This window comes from Polyodon spathula, chromosome 15, assembly GCF_017654505.1.
Source record: "Polyodon spathula isolate WHYD16114869_AA chromosome 15, ASM1765450v1, whole genome shotgun sequence".
NCBI classification, from domain to species: Eukaryota; Metazoa; Chordata; class Actinopteri; order Acipenseriformes; family Polyodontidae; genus Polyodon; species Polyodon spathula.
The window spans coordinates 12,753,677-12,769,225 of NC_054548.1; the positions used below are offsets into that span (position 1 = coordinate 12,753,677).

At 36.5% G+C, this 15,549-nt stretch overlaps 2 protein-coding genes across 3 annotated transcripts; one reads left to right on the top strand and one right to left on the bottom strand.

The window, feature by feature from the left end:
• Positions 1 to 1,807: 1,807 nt before the first annotated feature.
• Positions 1,808 to 7,978, top strand: LOC121327513 (coiled-coil domain-containing protein 181-like; the record flags this gene model as incomplete). Its single annotated transcript, XM_041271583.1, has 3 exons — positions 1,808 to 2,602; positions 5,829 to 6,007; positions 6,893 to 7,978. Coding segments are annotated over 3 exons (1,146 nt in total), but the record flags the coding sequence as incomplete, so codon positions are not given.
• Positions 7,979 to 8,686: 708 nt separating this feature from the next.
• Positions 8,687 to 15,538, bottom strand: LOC121327572 (golgin-45-like). Of its 2 annotated transcripts, none has more exons than XM_041271671.1 (7): positions 15,476 to 15,538; positions 13,255 to 13,354; positions 12,037 to 12,476; positions 11,163 to 11,362; positions 10,511 to 10,639; positions 10,193 to 10,412; positions 8,687 to 9,918 (listed from the first exon to the last, which is right to left on the bottom strand). In XM_041271671.1, exons 2-7 carry the CDS (start codon positions 13,277 to 13,279, stop codon positions 9,733 to 9,735), a joined length of 1,200 nt encoding a protein of 399 aa, XP_041127605.1. In that variant the 5' UTR covers positions 13,280 to 13,354; positions 15,476 to 15,538; the 3' UTR covers positions 8,687 to 9,732. The 2 variants fall into 2 exon arrangements, with proteins under 2 accessions (XP_041127605.1, XP_041127604.1); XM_041271670.1 differs by having other exon boundaries at positions 15,329 to 15,502.
• Between the last annotated feature and the right edge of the window lie 11 nt (positions 15,539 to 15,549).

A 15,549-nucleotide genomic window follows, 5' to 3' on the forward strand; every position in this document is an offset into this window, starting at 1 on the left:
GATTAGTATTGTACAGGCCTACTTATGTTAAGGCTAATAGAAAGTAACTCTAAACGTCTCTACTGTCTCGAAAATCTGAAGCAATGGATAATTTATCATCAAACACATAAACATGATGAATAAACCCTTCATTCTCTACAAACGCCAAAAAACTACGCACGCGCAGACCCCATTGCTTCAGATGTCCCTCCCCTTTGCTACATGTTTCTGTCTCCAAGACAACAGCTGCTAAACCCAGTTGAGCAGCCAATGTGTGCATCATTTCAGTGTACACGGTTTATAGACACGTTAATTGCATACTTAATTGAATCAGGAACGGATGTTTGATGAAAACAGCGAAAAGAGACAGATAGGATAGGGTTGGAAGAATGCATTACTGTTGAGTTGTACTGCTGTGCGGTCATCTGAAGCAAAAATAAGAACATCACTGGTGAATTGAAAGCAAAGCAAGAGGGTTACACATAACTACGGTAAGAGGATAATAATACTGTATCCCTTTGCATACAGTATTTATCACTGTATGTCATTTATTTACACGTTGTTTTTAATCCAATATTTCTGAAGGCAGACAACACGTCCCGCCTTTTGGACTGGGTTAGGGTTGAACTAGGCAACGTTTAAACAATATATACTAGGCACTTTGAGACTGATAATTGTAATTTACTTGTGCCATGGCCTTGTAATGAATATCAAGTGTCAAGTTTTTGGCTCACTTCTCTGGAAAATTCTGTATTTTTATGTCACCTGGTGCAGATATGCAAAACACGATTATTTGATTGATTTAGTCTTGAAACTTGTTTGAGAGGGGAAAGAACGGCAGAACTTGAGATTTGGAGATGTACACCAGTGAGTTATTTTGTGAGTGTTAGTTAGTTCGGGGGAAGTTGCCAAAAAATAATTTGTTGCTCGTGGAGAAATTCAAATCCCAGTTCAAAGAAATAGGCCTACTTTTTTAATTAATTAATTTATTTTTTTTACAAAGAAACAATCGTCGACTTCAATAGTACAGAAGAGCTATAGACAAGACAGTATCATGTGATTATTTTTCATGAAGTACGTATTACCATTATCAAATCACATAAAAATGAAGATCTTTTGCAGATCGTTTATCAGCTGCAATCCACTGTCTATACAATACATACTGTATGTGGCATTATAAGTTTGCTGCCTACTGTACAGCTCATTTAATTTGGGCTAAACTAGATATTAAATAACTTTGTCTATAATAAAAATACTGAAGATGCCAGAGTCAAATGCAAATGTATGATTTCTTTATGATGTAAGCACATTTTCAGGAATCTTCATTGGGTGGTGGAATGTTGATCAGGCTAAATTCACTCTGAAATATTGTACCTGTTTCAGATGAATTTGAACTCCGAAAGTTACAGATCACATCCAATTGCTCAGTGTTATTGCTAAATTATTATGAACAATTAGGGTGTTTATCTAATCAGCTTATCTAATTAAGGCGGTTTAGAATTTTGTGATTTAAGATTGTAAAGTTATCACAGATGATTGCAAGCTGACCAATAAGTAGTTAAGTGGCAATTATACCCTCAGTGATTCAATGTGCAATCAGTATATGGCAATATTTCCTAGTGATTCTTATTTGTAGTGCAATATAGGTTATAACACAAACGTAAAAGTGGACTACAAGTGTGGCCATGCAACGGCAGGTTTATGCTTACTATGCTTGTGCTATCTGTTTGTTTATCTGAACTGGATGAGGAGGCAGTTAAAAAGAAGACCATAGGAAAGGAACAGCAAGACCATTCAAAGAGTGTTTTTGATAAAAGCGCAGATCTGAACTCCTGCACCGCCTGAAATCGAGCCCCCTGAGCCCATCTCAGATACAGACAGTGAGAGTTCCTATCAGCTGATAAAACCAGAGGAAGTCCATGATGAGATGGACGAAGAAGCCAAGAAGTATATGATGGAGAAGATAGAGCAAGCCAACCGGCAGCTTGAGGATGAAGACCCAGTCAATGAAAACCAGGAGCGCAGACTGAAATTTAAAGACAGACTGGTTGATTTTGTGGCACCACCGCTGGCTTATTCTGAAGGTGAAAATGAGAATGATGGGGAGGTCACAGGGCAAATGTCTGATCTGCAAATCTCTCTGCAGAAGGGTCAAACCTTTCCTGAAAACATGGGCAGAGATCATTCAAAGGAAGGTAAAGTGCTGTTAGAGAAAGATGGGAAGTTTGAACTGGTTAGCATAAATGACCTTGAAAGCCAGAGTCTGCTGCCTCCAATACCTTGCACTGCCAGTGAGGCTGAGCAGAAACAGAGTTCTCCCAGGGCTTCAGGTCGCCACAGCGAATCCTGTCCTGTGCACGACCTCTCCTCCAGACTCGGCTCTGCTTCACCATTCTCTTCTTCTGCTGGAGAGTTTGTTCACGTGCCCAGGCCCCCCTCTGATCCTAAGGGCCGCTCCAGTTCAGCAGGTCACGTACAGAGAAACACTGGCAAAAGGATAACGAAGGCTTGGAGGGTCCAGTCTGCAAACATTTCCACCGGACACACTACCTATGCCCTGACTCCCGAACAAAAAGAGGTGCGGCTTAAACATGAACAGAAAAGGGAAAGGCTTAGAAGAGAGGTGAGTTGTATTGCCAAATTAAACTTTTCAGCTGGTAAATTAGAAAATTACACAATAAATAGAAAGAAAACGAGAGGAATAAGAAAAGGTTATTTAAACCTGTGACTGACAGGGTAGCCTTAAAAAAAGATCTGTCTTGCACTAAACCCTGCCTCACTTTCCAGTTTTATTGGTTTCTTGTCCCCTTTATCTTATTTTAGTGTATGTTTTCCCCTGTACACTCATTTTATTCAGTACAGTCTTTGAATCCACTTTAGTTGAGCACAAGAACAGGGTTGTTCCGACGACTATGAGCAGTGCACATTTTGATTTGCTAAAAATTGTTGCAAAGTGTGTATAACAAGTAACAGAATGCTCCGGATAGGATTAACAGAAAGTATCACTTTCGCCTTTTATGGTTAAAAATGTTACTGTTTCAAACACATGTTAATGCAAGAAATGCGAAAGCGCTCATTAACCTTGTCATATCTCCCTAATTATCGGAGATTCAGTGCCCATTAGCCTCTTCATACCTCCCTGATTATAAGAGATTCAATGCCCATTAGCCTCTCCATATCTCCCTGATTATCAGAGATTCAGATTCGTCCTTTGCAGGTAAGGGACATTATAATAATGTAAGAAAATAAAGTATCACTTCAGTCTGTTTTAAAACATTATGTTCAGACCAAAAAAAACAAAAAACAAAAAAAACAGAACAAAGCAAATGTGAATTGCTGTCTAGGAGGAAGCCAGGAAGAGAAAGGAAGAAGAGCAAAAAAAACAAGATAATGAGAATGCCTTCCACGCCTGGATGATGAAGAAGAAGGAGCTACTGCAGGAGGAAAGGCGAATCCACAGGGCAAAAGAAATGGAAAGAATGAACAACACAGTAAAGCAAGACAGTTGCACAGAAATATAAAACCAATCCCTTCCTGTAGAGTAACAAGCATCAGGCTGGTGATCTTGTCTCTAATCATTCTGGCTGTAAACAAAATACATTTCCATTCACTATAGAAGAAGGTTCCGTTAAATTAATATTTTCTTTTGTCCAATTGAGACATCTGTATTTGATTGGTTTGCTCGTTTAGTTGTTAGTAGCTTATTTATCCCAGACTCTCATCAAGCAGCTTCTTGAAGGATCTCAGAGTGTCAGCTTCAACAACATTACTGGGGAGTTGATTCCAGACCCTCACAATTCTCTTTGTAAAAGAGTGCCTCCTATTTTCTGTTCTGAATGCCCCTTTGTCTAATCTCCATTTGTGACCCCTGGTCCTTGTTTCTTTTTTCAAGTCGAAAAAGTCCCTTGGGTTGACATTGTCAATACCTTTTAGAATTTTGAATGCTTGAATTAGGTCACCGCGTAGTCTTCTTTGTTCAAGACTGACTAGATTCAATTCTTTTAGCCTTTCTGCATATGACATGCCTTTTAAACCCAGAATAATTCTGGTTGCTCTTCTTTGCACTCTTTCTAGAGCAGCAATATCATTTTTGTAGCGAGGTGACCAGAACTGAACAATATTCTAGATGAGGTCTTACTAATGCATTGTACAGTTTTAACATTACTTCCCTTGATTTAAATTCAACACTTTTCACAATGTATCCAAGCATCTTGTTGGCCTTTTTTATAGCTTCCCCACATTCAAGGAGTCAACAAAAACTCCTAGGTCTTTTTCATAGATTCCTTCTCCAATTTCAGTATCTCCCATATGATATTTATAATGCACATTTTTATTTCCTGCGTGCAGTACCTTACACTTTTCTCTATTAAATGTCATTTGCCATGTGTCTGCCCAGTTCTGAATCTTGTCTAGATCATTTTGAATAACCTTTGCTGCTGCAACAGTGTCTGCGAATTTAACAAGTTTCCTTACTGTTACCAGAATCTAAATCATTAATGTAGATTAGGAATAGCAGACGACCTAATACTTATCCCTGTGATACTCCACTGGTTACCTCGCTCCATTCGGAGGTTTCTCCTCTAATCAGTACTTTCTGTTTTCTACATGTTAACCACTCCCTAATCCATTTACTTGTGTTTCCTTGAATACCTACTGTGTTCAGTTTGAGAACTTTCTGGAAATCTAAATAAACCATGTCAAATGCTTTGCAATTATCCATTATTGATGTTTCATCCTCAAATCAAGCAGGTTAGTTAGACACAATCTCCCTTTCCTAAAACCATGTTGACTGTCTCCCAGGATACTGTTACCATATAGGTAATTTTCCATTTTGGATCTTATTATAGTTTCCTTAAGTTTGCATATAATAGATGTCAGGCTTACTGGTCTGTAGTTACCTGGTTCAGTTTTGTTTCCCTTTTTGAGGATCAGTATTACGTTTGCAATTTTCCAGACTGTCGGTACAGCCCCTGTGTAAAGAGACATTTGCATGATCTTGGTTAGCAGTTTGTAAATTACTTCTTTCATTTCTTTTAGTACTATGGGGAGGATCTCATCCAGCCCAAGGGATTTGTTTATTTTAAGAGCTCCTAGTCCGTTTAACACTTCTGCCTCTGTTATTCTAAAGTTATTTAAAACTGGATAGGAACTGGATGACATGTGGGGCATGTTGTCCGTATCCTCCTTTGTAAAAACTTGTGAAAAGTAATCATTTAATATATTTGCTATTTTTTTCTTCATCTATGATTTTGCCATTTGTATCTCTTAGACATTTAACCTCCTCTTTGAATGTTCTCTTGCTGTTGTAATATTGGAAAAACATTTTGGAATTGGTTTTAGCCCCTGTGGCAATGTTCATTTCTATTTCTCTTTTGGCCTTTCTAACTTCCTTTTTGACTTGCGTTTGCAGTTCCGTGTACTCTTTCTGTGTACTTAGTTTTTGGTCCCTTTTTAACGTTCTGTAACGTGCGTTTTCTCGCTGAATTTTTTTTAAAAATTGATCTATTAAACCATTTTGGCAATTTAGTTTTACATTTAGATTTGTCTACTTTAGGGATGTAATTGTTTTGTGTCTGTAGTACTACATTTTTGAAGAACAGCCATCCTTTTTCTGTGGATGTTTTCTCTATTTTACTCCAATCTACTTCTGTTAGTCTCTGTTTCATACCTTCATAGTTTGCTTTTCTAAAATTGTAAACCATAGCTTTAGTTATTACTTTTACCATGAAGCTTTTAGTACCATCATTTTAAAAAAGTAACATTTACATAGGTAGTACTTTTAAAATAAGCTTGCAAATATACTAACTTTTTTGTCAAATTGTAAGTTGTTTTTTTTTTTTTAATTTCAGTGCTCTGGTATCTTCTCACAGCAGGAATCCCCAGATGACGAAGAGGCTTTCAAACAGTGGTTGAAGCGGAAACATGAACAACAGTTCAGAAATAGACAGATTGAAGAAATGAGAAGACAGGAAGAAGAAAGTAGCTATAACATTCATGAAAGAGAGGAATGTGAAAAAGCCTTTAAATTGTAAGTTCCTGTTACGGGTCTCGGGCAGAGAGCCCATCAACAGAAGATAAAGTGTTTAATCTGTTAAAATAGGAAAAGTAAAGACAGGACTAAATCAATTGTTGCTTGCAGTCTCTCGGCTTTACAATTTTTTACAATTTAAAATTCCTCCTCGATACAGATTAGATTACTTTGGTTTAACAAAACAAGGAGAGGAAGACTGAATTTAAAGACACCGCAGCACAAAAAAAAAAAAAAAACAGCACACAGACACAGGCTGTTCTTGGGGGGGGGGGGGGGGGGGGGGTTCACAAAAATGTCTTTACATAAATTATACACTAACCATTTGTTTTCAAATTAAAATACAATTATTTACACAGTTGAGCACATGCAGAAACTGAAGGACCAGCCTGGAAAAGCCCAGTATCAGCTCCACTTTGTCAGACTGTGTCACACTGGTACTTTCTCCTTCTGCTCTGGACTGGCTCACTGTCCCTATTGGAGCCGGGAGCTGATTCAATGCATTTTATTTACACACACACACACATATATATATATTTTTTCTGAATAACAAGTGAAAGCAGAATTTCTTATGTATTACTAGTAATGAGACTCTTTTGTACTCGTACACAGGCACATCCCTAATTAAGTCCCTTGCGGTGTGCAAGGTTGACGGTTTGCACCAAGCCTCTGCCCTGTAACACTTCTTTTTTTGATAATGTTTAAACTATCATATTTGTTTACTATGTATGTATTTGGTGTATAACGTCCTTCCAACAGGTACGTTTTGGAATTAATAGGCTCAGTTGGGAGTGAAAGGTCTCGGCAGGTGAAGAAGAAAAAAAGAATGCAGTTTATCATTGACCTTCCTATTAACTAAAACACAATCTTTTACTGCATTTGCAGGTGGCTGAGAAGGAAAAAGGCAGAAAAACATGCAGAAAAGCAGGCAGCAAAGGAACGCTCCAGGAGGCTGGTGATAGAGGCTAGGAGAGCCAGACGGATGAAAGATTTACTCCGCACTATCAGTGAGGCCAAAGCGTTCACGTTTGTAGACAACTACGGCTACCGGTTTTGAGGTTGTCCTTCAATAGTCAAGCCACAGCTACAATACCTCATAAAGGTGTGCTAGAGGCAGAGGAAATTCAATAAAGAAAATTGAGCCTCCTTATGACCTGCTTTATTTCCATGCTCGTTAGTAAGATTTATTCAAATTGTCCAGGTGGGTGATATACATGTGTTTTCAGTAAAGAAGAGTTTCATGTTTTTTCTGTTGTAGTCTAATTGAATAGTAAGTTTAATTGAATAGCACCATAGGTAAGTAATGCAGGTCATAAAGTAGTTCTTTTTTCTTTTTACATTTTAGCAAGTTGCTGTTATCCTTTCCTTCATGGTTGGTGTTTCAGCGTTTAAGTACAGTTAATATTGGACATTGTATATTGCACAACTAACAGATTTACTAAGCTGATGTTTTTTGCCTGCAGTGATCAAATGAAACTAAATGATGTATTTTTTGTAATGTTTAATATTATTGCATCTACCAAGTTTTGTGATCAAGTCTTCCAGGTATGAAAAAAGTTCAAACTATGATTGATGAAACCTGTGTAGTTTACTGTTCAAGGCATTTTGAAACTTTGTAATCAGGGTTCTCATGAAGTATGCCTCTTTGAAATATAACAAGTTTCTACTAAACAAGAAATTATTTAAATTCACTAGTACACTGGCATTATGTATCAAGCCCTCTTGCTAGGTGTAAACGTGCACAAATATGTGCATGTTTTTACATAACAAAATCTTGTTTGCTTAAAGTGTACATACATAGGAATGTGTTTCCTGTTTGTGTTAATTTTAAATATAATTTTTAAAATAAGGATCACTGCCTTTGAGTCTAACTGATCAAACCTACCAGTAAAATTTTATGGTTTTGCCTTTTGCTGGTACTGCTGTATTTTCAATATTTTAAGTGTTCAGATTATATTTTTATTAAACAAAATGTATTATACAGTGTGACATGAGTGCACAAAATACTTAAATATAAGATTAAAAAAACTTTGTTACCGTGTGTATTGTCAAATACTTATTTTTCATATACAGAAAAGTAGTCTTTGAAATTATTAAAAGTTGTAAATTGTATCAAATAGTATACATAGGTACATATACACAGTGATCTGCATTGCACTTTATGAACTTCAGTACCCTCTTGTGCATGAATGAATAAATGCAACTTGTTACAGACACATTGCTACCAGCATACAGTTTTTGGGTGTATGGGATAAATTTAGAGCTCTGATTTCTGTTTTTAACCAATAAAAAAAATAGTTCGATAGGGAGTATTTACACGCGCGTGGAATTTAAAACAGAATTGCAAATTGTGGCGAAATGTAAAACAATGCATAAACACACAAAAATCCCAGAAGAACATGCCAGTGATCATAAGCATTTTGTTGTAGAAGACAGCAAAGGAAATAAGGTACAATTGAAAAAGGCGTACAAGTACCGTCAAGTTAATAGACAGTGACAGAAAAAAATGAGAAGTAAAAAAAATTAAAAAGTCCTGAAAAAAAAAGTTACATAACTCAAATAGCTAAAAATAAGCACAGAAAAATGAAATTAATAAAAACAAGTTCTATTTTATTTTGTAATTGAGCATTATTAATAATAATACACCAATTATTTATATTGTAATGTAAAATTTGGGACACTAAAGCTTTTTAATGTTTATTATTTATAATAAAAAGCGTACGGGAACCTAAAGTAAGTTTTATGCTTTAAAACATTTTGGTATAGATCGAGTTATTTAAAATTGTTCACCGATTAACTAGTTCACTGCCTTTAATAAAAGTCACTTAAAGAATTATGTGATAAAGACAATGACAAGCAACATTTAAATAAATACTTGTTTTTATTGCTCATCTTATTTTCATAAGTTTGAATTCACAATAAAAACACCAACAACCATCTCTTCTGAAAGCGTCAGGCATACACAATATAAACCTTTGGAAAAAGAAAGCATAAAAATACAATTCCTGATTACACCTGAACACATCAGATTCCATGTCTCATAACACTGTTCTTACACCATGCTGATATGTTTGTCTACAATATTAAATTTACAAAATTAACAAACAAGACTCCTTCCGATAAAAAAAAAAGTAAATTCTGGTCAGTCTATCTGTATATTTATTTTTAAGTTATTACCTAGTCTGTTAACATGCAAAAAACTAAATCAAATTCTGCTCTCTGAAAAGCTCTAAGCTGTTGGAAAAGCTCTGATAAATCACAGACAGTTTCAAAACATTGTTTTCATTTTAACATTTCTGATCTCCACCCGTACCTAGCAGCTGCAAAATACATTTGCTACTATATATTCAGTTTCTCTTTTTGATGATTACCATTGTATAAAATGCATAACTCTATGCAATAGGATATTGAAAAAAACATTTTTAATACTTAGGAAATGTTTTTAAACTTGATCAATTTACTACAGTACATACAAACAATATATATTCCCTTACTGTTTTGGTCCTGCTTTGACCTGCTCCCTCCTGTAAACAAACTGCATCCAAAAAGCAAAACTTGCAACAATGATGGTAAACATATTTTCTGTTACACTATCAGACCTATAAATATTCCATTTAAGTTTAAGAAAATATAATAATTTAAATAGGCAATTTTATAGCACCCATTAAAAAGATTGTGACCTTTGCGATTAATGCAATACTAAAAAGTACTGTACAGCACACAGTTTAAAGCACTATTAGCTCCCCACTGCAGCGATTACAACAATTGAAGGTAATATTTTCATATCTTGTGTAGGGATGAAACCGACCAATACTTTTCTTGTTAGAGAGGAATGGTGTAGGTAAGGGTTCAGAAAAGGAAACTTCAGATGCATCTTCGGTACATAAAACAGGATCCAAGATTCTTAACACCTGGGCAAAAAACAGGAGACATTTTATTGGTTTTATCTGGAATGTTCACTTCTGTTTAAAAATATATATATATTACTGCTGTTAATTTATGGCAAAATAACAAAAACTGCGAGCAGAAAATTATCCAGTCTTGACATCTGTATGCTAACTTTTTCTGTACAGGAGTTGGAGACTAAGGACTACCCTTCAACTGTTTTTTATTTATACTTATTCTTAATTTCATAGAATACTAAATAAAATGGTGTGTGCATGCTTCAATTGTAAAAAATCATACCTTTTCTGCCATCTTTTCAGCTGGAGTATTGTAAATTGCAGTTGGTGGAGACGTTTTCTGGCTGTTACTTGTGCCTAAATTGCCAAGGAGGTGCGAGTTCACTGCCTTAGCTAGCTTCTGATTGGCTGCAGCAAGCTCACCAGTGGTGAGAGGCTGTGCGCTGGGGTAATAGGTCTGCTGCCTGCCCCATTGCAAAGAAACCAAAAGCTGCTCTAGTGACCTGCAAATTTAAAAAAGGGACAAGAGCTACTTTAAAAATACAGTTCATCCATAACCTATAATAAATCAGCACAGGCCTCTGGAGATGTGCAAGTCTACCTGTGAGTGTCAGCCATGTCTCTGGAGAACTCCCCCCGTTCGCTGAGAAGGTCTTGTATTGCTCCCTGAGCTTCCCTGGTTTGGCGCTGCAGTGCTGCCCTGGCATTGGTCAGCTCCTCAGCCATCACTCTGAAAAAGACAAAGATCCCCAACCTATGTTAAAGCCAAATGCGCCATAATACGGGTGAATCATTTTAAAAACATGATTTTAAAGTCCATTTGGGCCTAGAAAATTGTACTTAGTATTGCCAGCAGTATAATATTGATGAACGAAACAATTTCATGGAATGGCTCATTTAGAAAAAAAAAGAAGAAATGCGTTATGGCTTTGTTGGAAAATTGAATTTAACTTTGCAAGATGCTTTAAAAAGCTACATGATGTCTTGTACTGTATGTAGCAAGGAAAACATTGTAGTATCTATATAAACCCATTTAATATTTTTTATGAGCAATCGATAGTTCTTGTTTGCTTTTAAAAATTGCCCTTGCCCCCCTTTCAATACGTCTCATTTGCTGTGTTCCAATGTTGCAGCACTGGTCACCTGAATCAATTAAAACACTTATAAAAAAGTGAATCTGGACAAATAAGGGAAGAAGTGACATGGTAGCAAAGCTAATGAAAATGTCTGTAGCAGGAACAGTATGTAGTCACCTGCTGGCCAGGAACTTGCTCCGCCACACATCACACTGAATGGTCATGCGTTCAAGTTGCTCAGATATCTGAGTCAGGTTACGGCCAAGAGTTTCATTTTCCAGGATACGCTGGTTTTTTTCACGTGCCAGGCGCTCGAAATGGTACTGCAGGTCATCGCCCACTGAGGCCACCAGCAGCTTCTTCAGCTCACGGTTCACCTGCAGTACAAAACACTTCAAAGATGCTGTTCTACTGAAAACACAACTTTTCTCTTCAGGAGAAGTGTCTATTTAGTCACTATAAAACATGGGTGTTTGTGTTAAGAAAAATAAAGCATCCTCAAGGGATTATTGTAGGGGGAATGGCACCATCTGACATGTTATATGAGCATCTAAGATTCAAGATTGACAGTGCATTGTAAAATGACTTCCATAAAAGGTTTCATTTTTATTGGCCGACACACAAACTTCTTAGACTTGACCTAGACAGGAGTAGTGGGATCCCATTCCAGTCCAGATATTTACTCCAACCAGCAACTATATTAGTTAATTAAACCGGCAAAGTAGAATACTGTTGTGTTCACAATGGGTTTCTGCTATCACATTGAATGTTGCACACGTCTTGGTGCCTTCATTGTAAAAAAAAAAAAAAAATAATGTTTTGGTCAAAATGAAAATATTCCACTCAGTTGTTCTGAATGGGTAATAAGTAGGCTTAAATCACCAAAGAAATCTACATCTAGCCCTACTTGTACAATTATATAGTTTGGGTAAAAAGACATTTAGCAAGTAAAACTGAATGAGTGGAGTGAAACTAACAACAAACATCTCATTCCCCAAATACGACAAACCAGCAGGGAGTTCCTCTATGTTCCTCATTAGATTCATCTCACCTCTGTCTGAACTCTGAGCTGGTTTGAAAGGCCCTCCTTATCCTGCAGCAGCCTTCTCTCCGAGTTCTGCAGCTTGTCCAGGGTGGCTTTCAGTTCCTGTGCTTCCCGTTGGGAGTCTATCGCTGCTTCTGACTGGACGACAGGCTCAATTTTTTGATACCCTGCCAGCTCAGTCAACCTCGAGCCCTTCGAAGGGATAGCATGAGAGATGGCCGCTTGAGGAACCACAATGCGGATGGCTTCCAGCTCAATGCACAAATCCTTTTGAATTCTACCCAGATGAAGGACTCCAGGATTCTGAGGTGGGGCTGACTTTGTCCTTGGGCCAAGCTGGATGGGGCTGCTCTTGCAGGGGAGTTCAGTGATGACCTCCAGCGATTTGGAAGGTTCATCTGTCTCCATGCCGTCACCAAGGCCACGCACTGGCACCATGGTTGGAGCTGAAGTGAGAAAACAAATAGTGCCACTGCTTGCAGTTTTCCTTATCCAGCCACTTGGCTTTACAAGCTATTTGCCTGAACCCAGGAAAGTATTTAAAAAAGTGTTCTACTGTACTGTATAGAGATTTATATTTTCATGCTGTGTATTATGGACTGTGAAAGACTAAGTCTAAGTTAAGTGTATACGCAGGGGTTGAAAACAATGTCGACTGAAGGCAAGACAGTAATACTCATTAGTATTTTTAGCTTACATTAAACTGCTTTTACTTGTTTCCATACTTCCATGACGGCACCACCTGATTATAGGAAATTGTTTTAGATTTATACTGCCTCAGTGTTCAAGGATCTCTCAAAATGAACAAGCGTATGAGAAACAAACCAAATAAATCAGGAGCAGTGTATGAAAGTTTTCTCTTGCGTTACTTCGAGCACTGCGGTATGTTCTGATGAGCAAATAACAGAAGATCTCGCCTTGCAGTGTAGTAAGTGCGAGTTCCCATTACAATATTATAACATTAATTTTTTGTTGATCTTATAAGATTTTCATATTTTTTTTTCTCTTACAGTTGTCCTTGGAGTACTAAATGCTACTATTTAAAGTTAATTTCTTGATAATTTTCCAAGAGCATCAGCATCATAGGGCGTGAAATAGCACACCACATCTTAGCATAAGACAAGTTACTATTTTTTTCTGCAGTGTGTCTTCCTCTTTCATTGAAACAATTATTTACAATATGTTTAACCAGCCACCATTTTTTTTTCTAATGACTTTTCTTACCTTTTACTTGTTGGACTGATGTCATTTGGTATAGTGTCCTCTCCGAAATAAGGTAAAAAAATAAAAAAATAATGAAATTGTGTATGTTTCTAAATTTCAACTGCAAAAAAACAAAGAAAGAAACATTTTACATACTTGTATGCTCATTAAACATTTAGGCGATTAGTTCTTTTCAGCTTTAAAAGGCAGTTCATGTTGGGTAAGTAGGTACAGAACAAAAAAAATATATATATATATATATATATATATATATATATATATATATATATATATATACACACACACATATATATATATATATATATATATATATATATATATATATATATATATATATATATATATATATATGTGTGTGTGTGTGTATATATATATATATATATATATATATATATATATATATATATATATATATATATATATATATATATATATATACAAAAAAAACACACCAGTTTTTCAGTAATATCTGACTGCGGTGGGACCAGAGTAAGGGCAGATATGTAAAAAGTCAGATGAATGAACCTTGCTTTAAATACCATTATATACAGATTTAATTACTATATTCACACAATTGTTTTTAGAGTCGGCTTTTACTAGGGAGCTCCCCTAAATCCATTGTTTAGAAAGATACAGGGTACTAATGCTTGCGACAGAGTAGTCATCTGCCATGTGGGTGCGTGCATTTGCTGCTGAGTGACAGGCAGATGATCGAGACGGAGGTTGAAATTGATAAGCCCCACAGGCGCACAGGATTTATTTACATCAGCACTGAACAGCTCACGTTACACTACCAGCAATGGTTATGCATGGAGCACATACAACACAGTGTATGGAAACTGGGAGGATCTACAATCTATGAACTAATCTCTGTTCAACAATAAATTAATGTTGCTCAAGAGGTTGATCATGGTGGATAAACGGTTAGGGCGGATATGTGACAGGCGGATACACAATGCCTTACTGTAGTGTTAACTACAATTTCTGTTTATTTGACAATACTCATTCTGGGGAACAGTCTGTTCCACTGTGTGCTCTGGTTTAAAAACGGTTTGCCTTCTAGATTATGTAAAAAGATAGAGACTCGGTTGCTCCAACCACAAGGAAAATATTACAGGTAGACTAACACAACATGATATGAAGAGCAGGACCAACCTTCTACAATCTGTCAATACAATACTTCACCTGCGGTGCTGCTATCTGGTGTCAAATAAAATAAGCAGGCTTCGTCGTTCTTTAAATGGATGCAAAGACTACAGTCTGGATTTTCCACTATGGGCAAATGGATTCACAACGTATGTGGCCATGGACTTCATCAATATGAGAATGGATGTGGTGGAGTGAAACTGGAGAGATTCTTCCAGTTAGGACTTCCTTGAGCTGTTTTGGTTATTTTGTTATTTACTGTTATGATACATACTTCATCACTAATCACATCCTGAAAACTAACCTACTTTGGTCCACAGTTAGTATCAAGAAACCAATCATCTTTTAACTCTACACTAAAAGGGCATTGCAGGTCAATCGGTTGTCAGACTCCTTATATCTATTACCGAGTTGTGCCTATTAATTATTTTTGTTGTAAAGCTCCTTAATCAAAATGAAGGTTTTAAAATGTCACGTTTTCAGGGTCACCGAAATTCTTGCAATACCGGTATACAGCAGCTATTCCTCTGCACTCACACGGACGCTACAACAATTTTCCTGACTGCACCATGCGGTACATATCAAACAATGTTCAGTGTTACAATTTTTTTTAAAAGGTTATTTATTTTATTTTATTTGTTTGTTTGTTTGTTTTGTTAATTACCCTCTGCACTACATGAAATCCCTTCTTGGCACCAATAGTATTGCTGGGGCGCTGTAATTATCAAGACACTGAAACTTATTTCAAAGGGCTCACACAAATACATTAGAATAAACGTATTTATAAAATTTAGTTTTTTTTTTTTTTTTTTCACATGTAATCAACCATATTCCGTTCTCTTCTGATCTGATGTTGTTTTATCACTGTATAAATACCCAAATACTTTTAGATCTGTTTTGTCAAAACGAGTTAAAATACAGTACTTACATGTCACACACAAGCCAATTTTCCACTGCAACTTTAGTAATTAACTGCGCCAAAAAAAAAAGTCAGCAACAATACATTAAAAAGTTAACAAACGATCCACGTAGTCTGGTTTGATGTGGGTAAACAAGCAGACAGTGATGAACTTACCAAAAACTCTCTCCACAGAACTACAGAATCCCTCGTTGCAGACGCAAAGCAAACCACACAACCCTTTCCTGTGA

Bases quoted from the DNA above. Each gene is read 5' to 3' on its own strand.
- LOC121327572 (XM_041271671.1), bottom strand. From the start codon at position 13,279: ATGACATCAGTCCAACAAGTAAAAG. The intron at 10,640-11,162 runs GTGACTACATAC...TGTCTTTTTCAG, and splicing joins AGCAAGTTCCTGGCCAGCAG to AGTGATGGCTGAGGAGCTGA. The intron at 10,413-10,510 runs GTAGACTTGCAC...TTAAATTTGCAG, and splicing joins GACATGGCTGACACTCACAG to GTCACTAGAGCAGCTTTTGG.